The sequence below is a fragment of the Thunnus maccoyii genome, chromosome 22 (assembly GCF_910596095.1).
Source record: "Thunnus maccoyii chromosome 22, fThuMac1.1, whole genome shotgun sequence".
Lineage (NCBI taxonomy): Eukaryota > Metazoa > Chordata > Actinopteri > Scombriformes > Scombridae > Thunnus > Thunnus maccoyii.
Window position 1 is genome coordinate 15,213,860 of NC_056554.1, and position 12,079 is coordinate 15,225,938.

The window sequence follows — 12,079 nt, forward strand, 5'->3', positions numbered from 1 at the left end:
TGTATCACTTTATAAAACTATTTTTCCTGTTCCAGTTGTGTTCTTGCTTCTCATATTTGCTTCAAATGTGAGATGAAAGTAGAGCTGCAACAATTAGATGATGAATCGATTAGTCAATCAGCAGGCAATTAATCAGCAACTATTTTGATAATCAATTAATCGTTTTGAGTCATTTTTTTAAGAAAAAATGCTAAGATTCTCTGGTTCTGGGACAAAGCAAGACATTGTAAGTTGCATCTTAAGCTTTGGGAAACTGTGATTTACATTTTTTCAATATTTTCCGACATTTTAAAGATCAAAGACTAATCAATTAATCAAGAAAATAGTCAATATATTAATCAATAATGCAAGTGATCATTAGTTGCAGCCCTAGATGAAAGCATCTGTAGTATTTCAAACCTGTCATGGATCTCTGTCGTCATGAAGAGAACTTCAAAGACACTGCTGAGGTAACATGTGGCCTGTTGTTCTTTCACGAAGGTCATTTTCTGGGGCCGCTCATCTTTCCTCTTGAATCTCCTCCTGAGGATAAAATGTTATTTTATCATACTTAAGAGATACATTCACTTCTATTAAGTCTTCCAAATTGTTATCTGACAGTATCCACATCTCCAGTTAGTTTTTGTGGGGTTTTTATGTCATGATTTTTGTTTCTGACTGACACACACCCAGTACAGTGTTTATGTTACAAGATCAAACACGCACTTCTTCCTCAATGTCAAAGACCCTGTAGCCTACTATGATGGAGTATTAGGGCCACACTGATATAAAACATATAATATAAAAAAACTGTAATATCTGATGTAACCACCGGTAGCCTTATAGTCGATCACTCCCAGCCATCTCCTAACAATCTGGTGCTGATGTGCCAAAAGATGAAGTATGAATATTATGACTATGTGATATTACAAGTTTTTTTTCTCTCGAAATATTATGAATTTATTCTCTAAATCTCAGATTTTTTTCCTCTCAGTGTGGCCCTAAAACTCTAATATCTCTGCGATACATCTTCCCTTTTCCTTACATATTTAGTGTATGACTAGAACTGAGGACAGCAACACATCAGCCTGCTGTAGGCTACAGTAGGCTGTTGTTTTTCCTGAATAATGCAATGCTGGACTCTAAGTAATGATTACACTGAGATTATAAAATGTCAATACTATTCAAAGCCTCTCCAAAGGTCTTATAGCATGCAGTTTAGTCCAAGAGGTGGCGCCATCTGTCTACTAGTTTATACCAACTTTCAAGCTCTACTAAGCCACAAGGAGCACTGATATTCACTGTAAAAAACGGAATTATCTTTTCCTATGAGAAGTGAAGGAGTCACACCAAAGCAAAGAAAAGTGCCTGCAGATAATTTGTCACATGATTTGGATCCACATTTGAATTTGAGATTTCACTCTAATCTTACTACTGGGCTCCTCTGACATGTCTGACTTGTTAAAAGATCATCTGGTAAAATCCATTAAGCTGTTCTGAAACCTCATTTTATCACCAGAACTCTCCCTGTTGAGTTTAAGTTGTATGCAGGTGGTTACTAGCAATTGGATCACATTATAAATTAGGCTAGCTGTTCTTTTCTTTGTGTAGTTTTTACCTTTTCAGACCCACCACTGTCTGTGTCTGTAAACTCACAGAGAACTTAACGAAATCCAAAACGGTTGTGTTTTTACAACATTTGCTGCCTGAACTTCTCAACATCAGTCGCAAAAGTATTCGACTTACTTTTTAAAATAACCCATATATATATATATATATGGGTGCCAGCTTCTGGTTATGCCTGGTTATGCCAGAAGCTGGCATGAGGAATGTAGGCCTCAATATAAATCACTTTGGACTGACATGAATCCTCTCAGGCCTGTAAACCAATTACTTCCTTGAAGGTCACAGGATTACTGAGCAACAAAAGCAGGAGCTTTTGTCTGACCAATGTTGATTTGCTTTTGTCTTTTGCAGAAGAGACTGCAGCTCCATGAACAAGTTTCTGTCATGAGAAACAGTTCTAAAGACAGATATACAGATTAAAGCTGCTCTGAATTAAAACATTCACAGTGTGTTTGGCTCGTTGGCTCGTGCTTGGCTTGTTTTTCACACCTACCATCATAATGCAGTACAAACACATGCTTGATTTATTGCCAAACACTGCCAGGATATTTATAACCACATCCTCATTCTTATTCAAAGAATGTGGTCTAACTACATTTGGGTACTTTCAGTTTCTCCTGCTGATCAAAACATGTTTTAATCAGCAAGACATCAAAAACGTCACACTTAACATTCCCTGTTGATCCGTCTTACATTGGGGGGTTGTCTGCAACAATTTGTAACGTATTAATGTAGTGGATATCTGAAACTTCCCAATTTTACCACAGGGGTCCATTCTTAGACCCTTTCTGTTCCTCATTTACATCATTTAGTAGCTGCATCTTAATCCATATTTTTACTTTATATTAAAGATACAGTACTTGCATGCTTCTTTCACATGAAACTTTTTCCACACATATTTCTAAGCATAGAAGCTTTTAGCAGCCTTGGTTAACATAGTTTCACTTCATCCTGCTGTCTTGAGATCATATGAGTTATATGTGCCCTGTGGTCACACATTCAGGGTTTCTTACTACACTACAATAAATTGCTGTAAAAATACAGCCAAATTCTAACAGTAAGGTACTATTCTTTCTAAATATGGTAAAATACTGTAAATTTTGATGGACAACACTAAACTACTGTAAAATTTGACAGTAAAATACTGTTTTCATTTTCACCGCCACGGTAATGGAGGGACAGAAGTCACATGCAACCATGGACATATAATAATTCTTCATCCTCCTTTGTGGAATCCAACCAAATGGTCAGTAACATCATACTGAGAAAATAGAACTATAATCGTGCATCTGGTTACCAAATTAGTGACTACGTTTAATTTTTGCTAACATTAAATTGGTATAATCCCAGCAAGCGCCTGGCAAGCACAAGAGAGCATTTTCACACAATGTTCTTCAGTTGGAAGTTTGAATTAATGGTATTAAAACATTATTTTCACTGCTGCTTGCAAGTCTAGCTTAAATATTATTTTTGGATGACTGTTTTCTCTTGTACCACACATCAGTGAATGCTAACATTATTTGGCCTGGTCTATACCTACACCTTGTTTATCCCACTTGCATTTCATAATTAATAATAGCTTACTATCTAAAGCACATAACAATTGAAGTTTATTCAAATATGTAACCAAGTTGATTAAGATATGTTTGCTGCTGAGTGGTTATATTGGTTATCTTAGCTCAACCCAAGTGTGTTTCTAAGCTGTAGCTCAGTTACTGCAAATATACTGTAGTTTGTTGCCAAGATGTACAAAAACCTGGGACATAATAGGTTTGTTATGTTGTTTTCATTGTTATTAATCCTGAGAGGGAAACAGAAGCCAGCCTAGGAAAGTAATTCCTAAGAAGATAAACAAGCTCACAGTGAACCCACGTCACCACTCTTCTGAAGAACTTGACATCACTTCAAGATAAATTAGATGTCCTTCTTGTTTAAAATGTTTCTCTCTGCCATTCAGTTGTTTCCTCTCTCTTTCTCTCACTCTTTTCATTCTTGTTTCTTTCTCACTCAGTGAGCTGTGAGCCTGGAAGCCTGGATGTCGACCTTCTGCCAATTCAAACAGAGGACTTTTGAGGGCATTACAAATTGTGTGTCCTGCAATCTGTTTATTTGCGGTTTTATATTTTTTAAAACAGCAGTTTGCAAAGTAGTTGCTGTTCAGGATATTATAATTAACAGATTCACATTGACCCCTTTTGAAAGGGCATGAACCTTGACAATTATTTTTTCAAACACATACTTGAATATATTTGGGATATTTGAAAGCCTTTGAATAAATGCTCAGTACCATAAAGCTGTCACTTGTCTCGTCCTCTTTTGTAATAGATATTAAGGGTTACGTGTTTTAAAATGTAAAACTGAACTGATCTCATTACTGGACCATTACGTTTGAAGACACATTGTTATTTACAATATATGTCTGCAATTTATAGTGGTTTTTATTCATATGAATAAGAGGAAAACTTTTCAGTTGTTTACTGTAACACTTACAGTATGAAACTGTTCATGTAAATTACAAGAGCAGCACTGTAAAAACACAGTGTATTACTGCAGGTCTAACTACAGTATCAAACTGTAAACCTCACATTCTACACCAAAATGCGGTAATATTTTTTTACACCAATTAACTGTTAAAGTACAACTACAGCTGCCAGTAGTTCACTGTAATTTTACAAGGAAATTTGTTACAGTGTATTCTTGTTATTCAAGTATGGTAAATACCTGCTATGTGCCAGCTGCAGTGATGGCAATGATTCATACAAAACAACATTGATGCATGCAGATGGAGATGCAAAAGTGTCAGTCTTACTGTCAATACAATACTGTCTTCTTTCCTGGAAGACATATTATGACACAGTAGGAAAAGAACAGGTGTAAATAATAACATTAATGATGGCAGAATTTCATTTAGCTATAAATTCACTATATTGGCTATGTATGGCACAAACTTAAATTGAGAGGGCCTAAAGATGGCACCTGCATCTTCACCTGATCATGAGGCACTGTCTTGTAGAGGAGCCATTGTGCCCTTAAACGTAATCTTCTTCTGCTCTTCATTGTCATACAGACTGATGAGCTTTTCCTGTCCTCTGGGTCCAATTGCATTCACCAGGATACACATTTTTCCACTGATCCTGTACAGTGAGGATTGGAGTTATCCTGCTTACAGTTAACTAAAGATAAGAACTTATGCATCAAATATATTTGAACATATTACTGTATACTGTATAGTTATTATTAAGTAATAGGAACATACTGGTTAAATACCTCTGATGCAGTATTTAGCATGAACAGTATCTCTCAACAACCCAACTGATTTATACTGTAGTTACATTCAGTAAAGTGTTGTGTCATGTTACCTGAATGGAGCCTCCTGCTGGACAGTCCACCCATTCGGAGCCAGACACCTTGATCTGGTACCTGTTGGGTCCAGTACACCTGTGTCTGTAACAGCGGCCCTCTGCAGAGCTGCTGGACAAGAGAAAGTGACTCTAAAAGAGAGACAGGTGGAGAGAGAGGACATTAATGTTACACATAGGAAGGAGTTAAGATGCATATTCATACTTTGAAAAGGTAAACAGAGAAACATTCACACTCACACACCTGTCTGTTCAGGTCGGAGAAGAAACAACGACTATCAAAGCCAAAGACTTCTCCACTCCAGTCCTCTTCAGCTTACTGTCTGTCATTTTCCTTTTTCCAAAACTCACTCTGAAGAACAAGAGGAGGAAAAAAGAGTGAAACTGTGGAGCTGCAACAGCAATAACAGCCTGGTCACCAGAATAAAACGTTGTCATTGTACGTTTCTGCAAACCACAGATACATTGAATATCTACGTTTCAACACGTGTAATACGTATCATATTAACATTTCTAAAGTGACGTAATTCACATGAGATCTATATGAGATGACTTTCTTATTAAGAGGTGGAGGTGTTGGACCATCTCGAAATTAATGCCTACTTCCTGTTTCAACTGACAAAACCAGGTGTTTTTAGTGAGACGTTGGGACATTTGCAGCTGTTTTTATTTTATTTTTTGTGTTATTTTAACCCAAACCATGATCTTTCCCTAACCAAGTGGTTTTTGTGCCTAAACCTAACCAGACCTTAACCACAGCGTTGTCACATCATAAAACATCATTATTCAACAGATAATGGCCAACATTGAAACGTAGACATTCAACGTATTCATAGTTTGCACAAACGCTCAATGCCAACGTTTTGTTCTGGCGATTGGGTTGGCAATCAAATGGCAACGATCACAATTAAAAGGACAAAAATATAGAGCTGACCACTTATTCCTGCTTCACAGAATTTGGAAAATGTAAGAAATGCAAATCATTTTGGACATTTTGACAGGTTTGGCAGTTCAGATGACGTATATAAACGTTTACCATTTTCCTCATTTGGGGTCATGTGAGGCGACAACCGAACAGCAGGCTGCTGTTTGTTTCCTCTTTCAAATCATGTCACATTTCAAACCACAAGTCAGGACAGTTTTTTAGAAGCTGTAAATTAATCATCTACATTTAATATTATCACGGTTAGGTGCTTTCCCAACAGCACTTTGGAAAGTCCTCAGTAAAACCTTGTGATTACATCATCATACATGTAGTGAAATAACTTCCTCTTGGCACCAGGTTCACTGCATGGTGATTACTTTGTGATCTTGGTTATTATATTGTGTACATGGTGCATATAATTTTATGTAAATTTGTGTTTAATCTTGTAGGTGTGTTTGATGTTAATACCCTGTGTTTTTAAAGTCGATTGTGTTCACACAACAATGGTGTTTGTGTCAGTCACTCTGTTGCAGGAGAGTTTACAACCTGTCTTCTTTTTATCCAAACCACATAACTACTCATGAGAGGGTTTTATAAAATCCATGCTGGTTGTAGAATTAAGAGTCTAAATGGTAAAGATGACTATTTTAACTACTTTAGATAACACTTTTTCCTGTTAAATAGAAAGGAAAGTTTTAATTCAATGAATAATCTTCATATCAGGTGTGATTGTTTTCTGCGACAGCAAAGCAAAAGCAAAACTGTTAAGTAGGTGCTTTTTCAGAGCTGTCAGGCAGCCAACAGCTGAATCAGGATTTCTGTAAACCATCCACTTCCTCCATAGTTTAACTATATTAAGGACTTTGTCTCTGTATCTTTAAGTCAAAAGAGGGTTTTTTGTTCTGGATAAGCAGATAAACAAAGTGTGCTGCAGTCTGATAAACTGTTTCCTATTCAGCTCCTCCACAATCAAGTTACTTGCATGTTTAACAATTACAGATGAGTTAATTAGTGATCCTTCAAAAGTAAACTTCACCAAAATGCAATGTTGCCTTTGAATATAATGTATTATTGTTATGTTGTGCTGTGTGAGTTAAGTAGGCCTGGTGAGATCTGCTCAAATTCATATTGTTTTTTGACATATACACAGAGGACATTAGTAAAGGTAAACATTTTATTTGTTTTTATATCACATTTCTTTTTTTTTATGAGATTAGATTCATTGTAGAAGTGAGAGTGAGCAAGACATTTTTTCTTACAATTTCATGTAGCAGACGCTTTTATCCAAACAACTTACATCTGAGAGTTAATACAACACAAGCAAGAATCAAGACAGGAGAGAATAACGTTAGTAAGTGCCATAAAGGTGAGTCCAATTCTGATAGGACGTAGTCAAGGTGTGAATAGGCAGTGCATAGAGTGCATTTTCTTTCTTCTTCATCTCGTCCACATCAGCCTCCGGACACTTTCAGCACTAAGTGGATGGTGGACATGTGTTGGATCCCACAGGATGACAGCTGGGATGATTCCTCCAGTGGCTCCGCTTTATGGATCATCCGGAAGTCATCAACTAAGCAAAAAGAAAAAGTGTTATTAACATAAATCTTGGATCCTTAAAGATGATCAGAAGTCTCGTACTGAGAATACCTGCACTTAATACAGAAATGACAGACTGTCTGGGATGTGACCTATCAGAGACACAGGTGATCAGTATAACCTGGATCATACAGGATATTAATAATCAGGTTATGTTCCATATCTGTATCATATGCTGATATGATTAAAACCAGCAAGTCATAGCAGGGACTAGTGTGCATGTAAAGGAAGCAAACTGATTGACAGGTGATGTTGATAACAACCATAGACCAGAAGTTGAATGAAGTCAAATAATAATAATAATAATAATAATAATAATAATGAAAAGATCAACGCATGGATGTCTGGCCCAAGGAACCTCAATTGTCAGAGACGGTCCTGCCCTTTATCACCATCCTTCATAACTTTCACGTGAAATATGTTTTTTTTAATTAATTAATGCATTCCCAGAATTCTACATATCGTTTTAGATCATAGTTTTTATTTGTTTTAACTAGTGTTTGTGTGTGTGTGTGTGTGTGTGTGTGTGTGTGTGTGTGTGTGTGTGTGTGTGTGTGTCAGCGCTGTTTGGAGGGATAAATCGATTGTGTTGCATTTCCTACATTTTTTAATGTCTCAGCCCCTGTATTCGGGTCTAATAAAGAGCCTTTAAACGTACCTGTAGATAGACTGAATTTTTGAATAGTTTTCTGTCTCAGCTGCTGTCCAGTCATCTTCTTCAGCTGCTCTTCATTCTCGCACAGATCGATGAACTTTTCTTGTCCTAAGGGTCCAATTGCATTCACCACGATACACATTTTTCCACCGAGCCTGTACAGTTTGAACTGGAGTCACTGTTTAGATTTTATATGCGACGATGTTCTTCAGATGTGTGCTCTGGTACAAGAGATCCCGATATAACAGAAACTAAAACGGGGGGCTGTTTTTAAGCAGTGTTTATGGTTCACTCAAAGTCACATGACCTCTCTGAAAGACGAGTAGACGAAACTGAAAACATTTATTGCCATCCCTCCCTATTTTGTAGAATATCAGTGGGCTACACTAACTCAAGATGGGCTCAGAACAGACAAAAAACAAACCTGATGCTACCGATCTAAAGAGTGATTTAACATCCGAGGAGAAGAAGACGAAGAAGGAGACGGAGACGGAGAAGGAGACGAAGAAGGAGACGGAGACGGAGAAGGAGACGAAGAAGGAGACGGAGAAGGAGACGAAGAAGGAGACGGAGAAGGAGACGGAGAAGTGTTATGATCCTGAAAACTCAACACTTAGATTTGTTGATCGGGAGGATGAATTGGATTGTAAGTACTCATCAGACGATTATTTCTAAATTTCCCAAGCAGTGATCTTAAAGAATAGTCTATGATTTACTGGTTTGAGCTACTGACAAAGTTCTGAGAGGCAATTGTAACCCAAATTGTAACACTTAACATCTTTTCTTGTGTGTCTCATAGTTTTGTACATTGGTTACAAGTCTCGCAGAGCGCTGATGTCCTGTGGTCATGCTGTCACTCCGATGTCTCTCACTGACTGGTGTCGCAGATTGTTGGATCAGGTTGGTAAACAACCCAATAACCAGAACAAAACGTTGGCATTGAACGTTTCTGCAAACCACGGATACGTTGAATGTCTACATTTCAATATTGGCCATTATCCGTTGAATAATAATGTTTTATGATGTGACAACGCTGTGGTTATGGTCTGGTTAGGTTTAAGCACAAAAACTACTTGGTTAGGGTTAGGGAAAGATCATGGTTTTGGTTTAAAAAATAAAAATAAAATAAAATACAAACGGCTGCAAATGTCCCGACGTCTCGCTAAAAACATCTGGTTTTGTCAGTTGAAAGGGGAAGCAGGTATTGATTTCGAGGTGGTCTCAAACCGCGCTCTCTGCTGATTTCCAACCTTTTTAAAATAAAGGAAATATAGTGTGGTAAACTGTGATTTTAGCTTTTTTTCTAAATTCACACAATAAGTTTAAGTATTTCATTTGTCAAATAAACTACATTCACAGCTTTACAGTGCAAATAAATAATTAAACTACCTCCTAACCGCACCGACTCCTCCTCTTCCAAACAAGAAAGTCAGCTCATATAGATCTCATGTGAACTACATCGCTTTAGAAATGTTGATATGCTACGTGGCAATCTGCTATCTGTGTTTTGCAGAAACGTACACTGTTAACGTTTTATACTTGCGACCAGGCTGTGGTAAATGTTGTTAATTATTGTACATGATCACCTTCATCGCGAAATTCAAATGGAGTTTTCTGTGACACATAATTACCTGATAAAAATGGATGACAGTAGCATAATTGTGCCGTCGACTTATTTTATTTTCATACATTTCACAAATTTCAATACACACGTGTATCTTAATGCAGTAGTCCAGTATTAATTTGACCCAACATCCACAAATAGACTTGACAGTGAAAATCTGTCTTATCAAGTCATTTCTCTCTATAATTGAGTTCTCAATATTCAAAAATCTTCTGATCACACTGGATGATTTTCTCACTTGTTTAAGAAAATGTTTAGAACTGGATTACTAACATTCAGGTAAATCAGTGCTGTATTTATGACACTTATTGATTAAGATTATTTTTTCACACATGAAGGTTTTGACTGATGCTTTGACTGATTTTCTTTTTAATTATCAAGGGTGAGAGCAGATTTAAATGTGGTCAAACTCGCTGCAATGTTGAATGGCCCTTCGAGGAGGTTCGTGAAATGGCTCTTCTGACCCCTGAAGAAATGAAGGAGTTTGAAAAGAAAATGTTTAACAATTCTAAGGATGCCAAATCAGTAAGTATTTTAATTAAGCAACTTTAAAACCTGTTTTCATACCATATTTGCTGTAATTTAAAAAAATATATACATTAAAAAATACTGTTTCTTTCTTTTTATACAACACAACTTAACAGTGTCCTGGCTGCAAGTCTCGTGTGATGAGAGCTGACCTGAATGATCTGAGTGTCCTCTGCTCAGTTTGCACAGCTGACAAAAAGAAGGACTACAGATTCTGCTGTCAGTGTCTGAGGGAATGGAAAGGTCCATTTCCACGTTCAGATCGTTGTGGAAATGATGGCTGCATCAATCAACTACTTGAAACACTGAGAAAGTGTCCAGAGATCATCTTTAAGAATGTGGTGGGGGTCACTGGTTGTCCCTCCATCCGTGCCTGTCCCACCTGTGGCCAACTGGTGGAGCATAACACAAAACTGTGTAAAAGCATCATCTGTGGCCGATGTAAAGTGAAGTTCTGTTTTGTGTGTCTGAATCTCTTTAAAGAGTGTGAGAAGACACCTTACAAGCCTTGCTCTAGTGGTGTCGCTCCCAGACAAACCTCTATACCTGTGTGGAAGAGGAAATAATCTTAACAACACCAGATTGCTTTAGCCTCAGTTGATGTTTTTATACAATATTAATCTTGTATTTTCACTTTTTCTTCTGTTTTTTGAAGATTGATTTTGTAATGAAAATCATTATTACTGTTGTCTGAAACTAAGACCCTGAATGATAACATAATAATATCTCTCCGTCAATTTTTTAAAAAAATAGATTTTTCATCACCACAGAGATAATCAAAGCAACAGACTGTAAGATTTATATGAGACTTTCTCTCTGAACTGTGTAGCTTAATTACAATCTAACACCTTGACTCTCCATAACTATACAATATCATTTATACACTAATTTGTACTAATATCTTTAAATCCTCACAGCTTCCTCTTCATTTGCTTTATAATATTTTACTAAGTCATAATATAAGAAGAGAATTCAACCAGCTTTCAGCTTTTACTAAAACTTACTGTAGAGAATATTAAATAATTTATCTGTACATTTACTGCATGTCTTTCTTCATTGTGTTAATAGTATATTAATTAATATATTATATTTAATAATAGTATTTTATTTACTATTTCAGTATCATTTGTTAACAAAACCAGCTGAAAAAACAGGCCCTCAGCAAGTAATGTTCATTAGTTGGCTGTTTTTCCTGTTCAATTCAAATAAAACGAACCTTTTGTTTGAATACATTGTTTCTATTTAACATAGAATGATCATTTTCATGGCGGTCCTCTCTTCAGGGATGAAGGAAGATGTCACCCAGTGCAGCAATGTGGCTCAATGAGGTGTTTTTAATAGTTTTTGGACAGTAACAGAGGTCTACGGCACAGAGACATATATTCAGGCTTTGGATACACATACAGTACTTTTAGCTGAGTAGTTTATTATTGGTTTGGCTCTGCACGATATTTGTTGATAATTAGAAAAATACAGAGCCAGCCAAATCCTTTAAAACATGTGACTGAGAAAAAAACAAGCCATCAAAAGGCTTTTAACAGTGAAAGTTTCTATTCAAAGTTTTTAAAGGCAGGTTTGCTACAGGTCACTATGATCCTCTGGGACAGTGTGGATCCTGACCCTGTAGGAGCAACATTTCCTGTAAGACACCATGACTGCAGCCAGGAGACACACAGCAGCGGTGAAGCAGAGCGCTGTGGCTACAGTGAACTCTGTAGGAGGTCTGAGGGAAGACCAGGTCCCGTCCTGGTCTGAAGGTAAAGTCTCAAAGGGATCACTGAACAAAA

General features: G+C 36.9%; 2 protein-coding genes across 2 annotated transcripts in view; one reads left to right on the forward strand and one right to left on the reverse strand.

Moving 5' to 3' along the window:
* Positions 1 to 8,515: 8,515 nt before the first annotated feature.
* Positions 8,516 to 11,349, forward strand: LOC121889930. The gene is made up of 4 exons (XM_042402167.1): positions 8,516 to 8,786; positions 8,940 to 9,040; positions 10,146 to 10,289; positions 10,409 to 11,349. The coding sequence occupies exons 1-4, from the start codon at positions 8,537 to 8,539 to the stop codon at positions 10,856 to 10,858; spliced, it is 945 nt and encodes a 314-aa protein (XP_042258101.1). The 5' UTR covers positions 8,516 to 8,536; the 3' UTR covers positions 10,859 to 11,349.
* Positions 11,350 to 11,779: 430 nt separating this feature from the next.
* LOC121889929 (leishmanolysin-like peptidase 2) overlaps positions 11,780 to 12,079 on the reverse strand; it is a 47,332-nt gene continuing 47,032 nt past the window's right edge. The window contains exon 14 of the mRNA XM_042402166.1: positions 11,780 to 12,069. Coding sequence (XP_042258100.1) covers positions 11,871 to 12,069 — 199 coding nt within the window. The 3' untranslated portion in view covers positions 11,780 to 11,870. The remainder of the gene's footprint in view (positions 12,070 to 12,079) is intronic.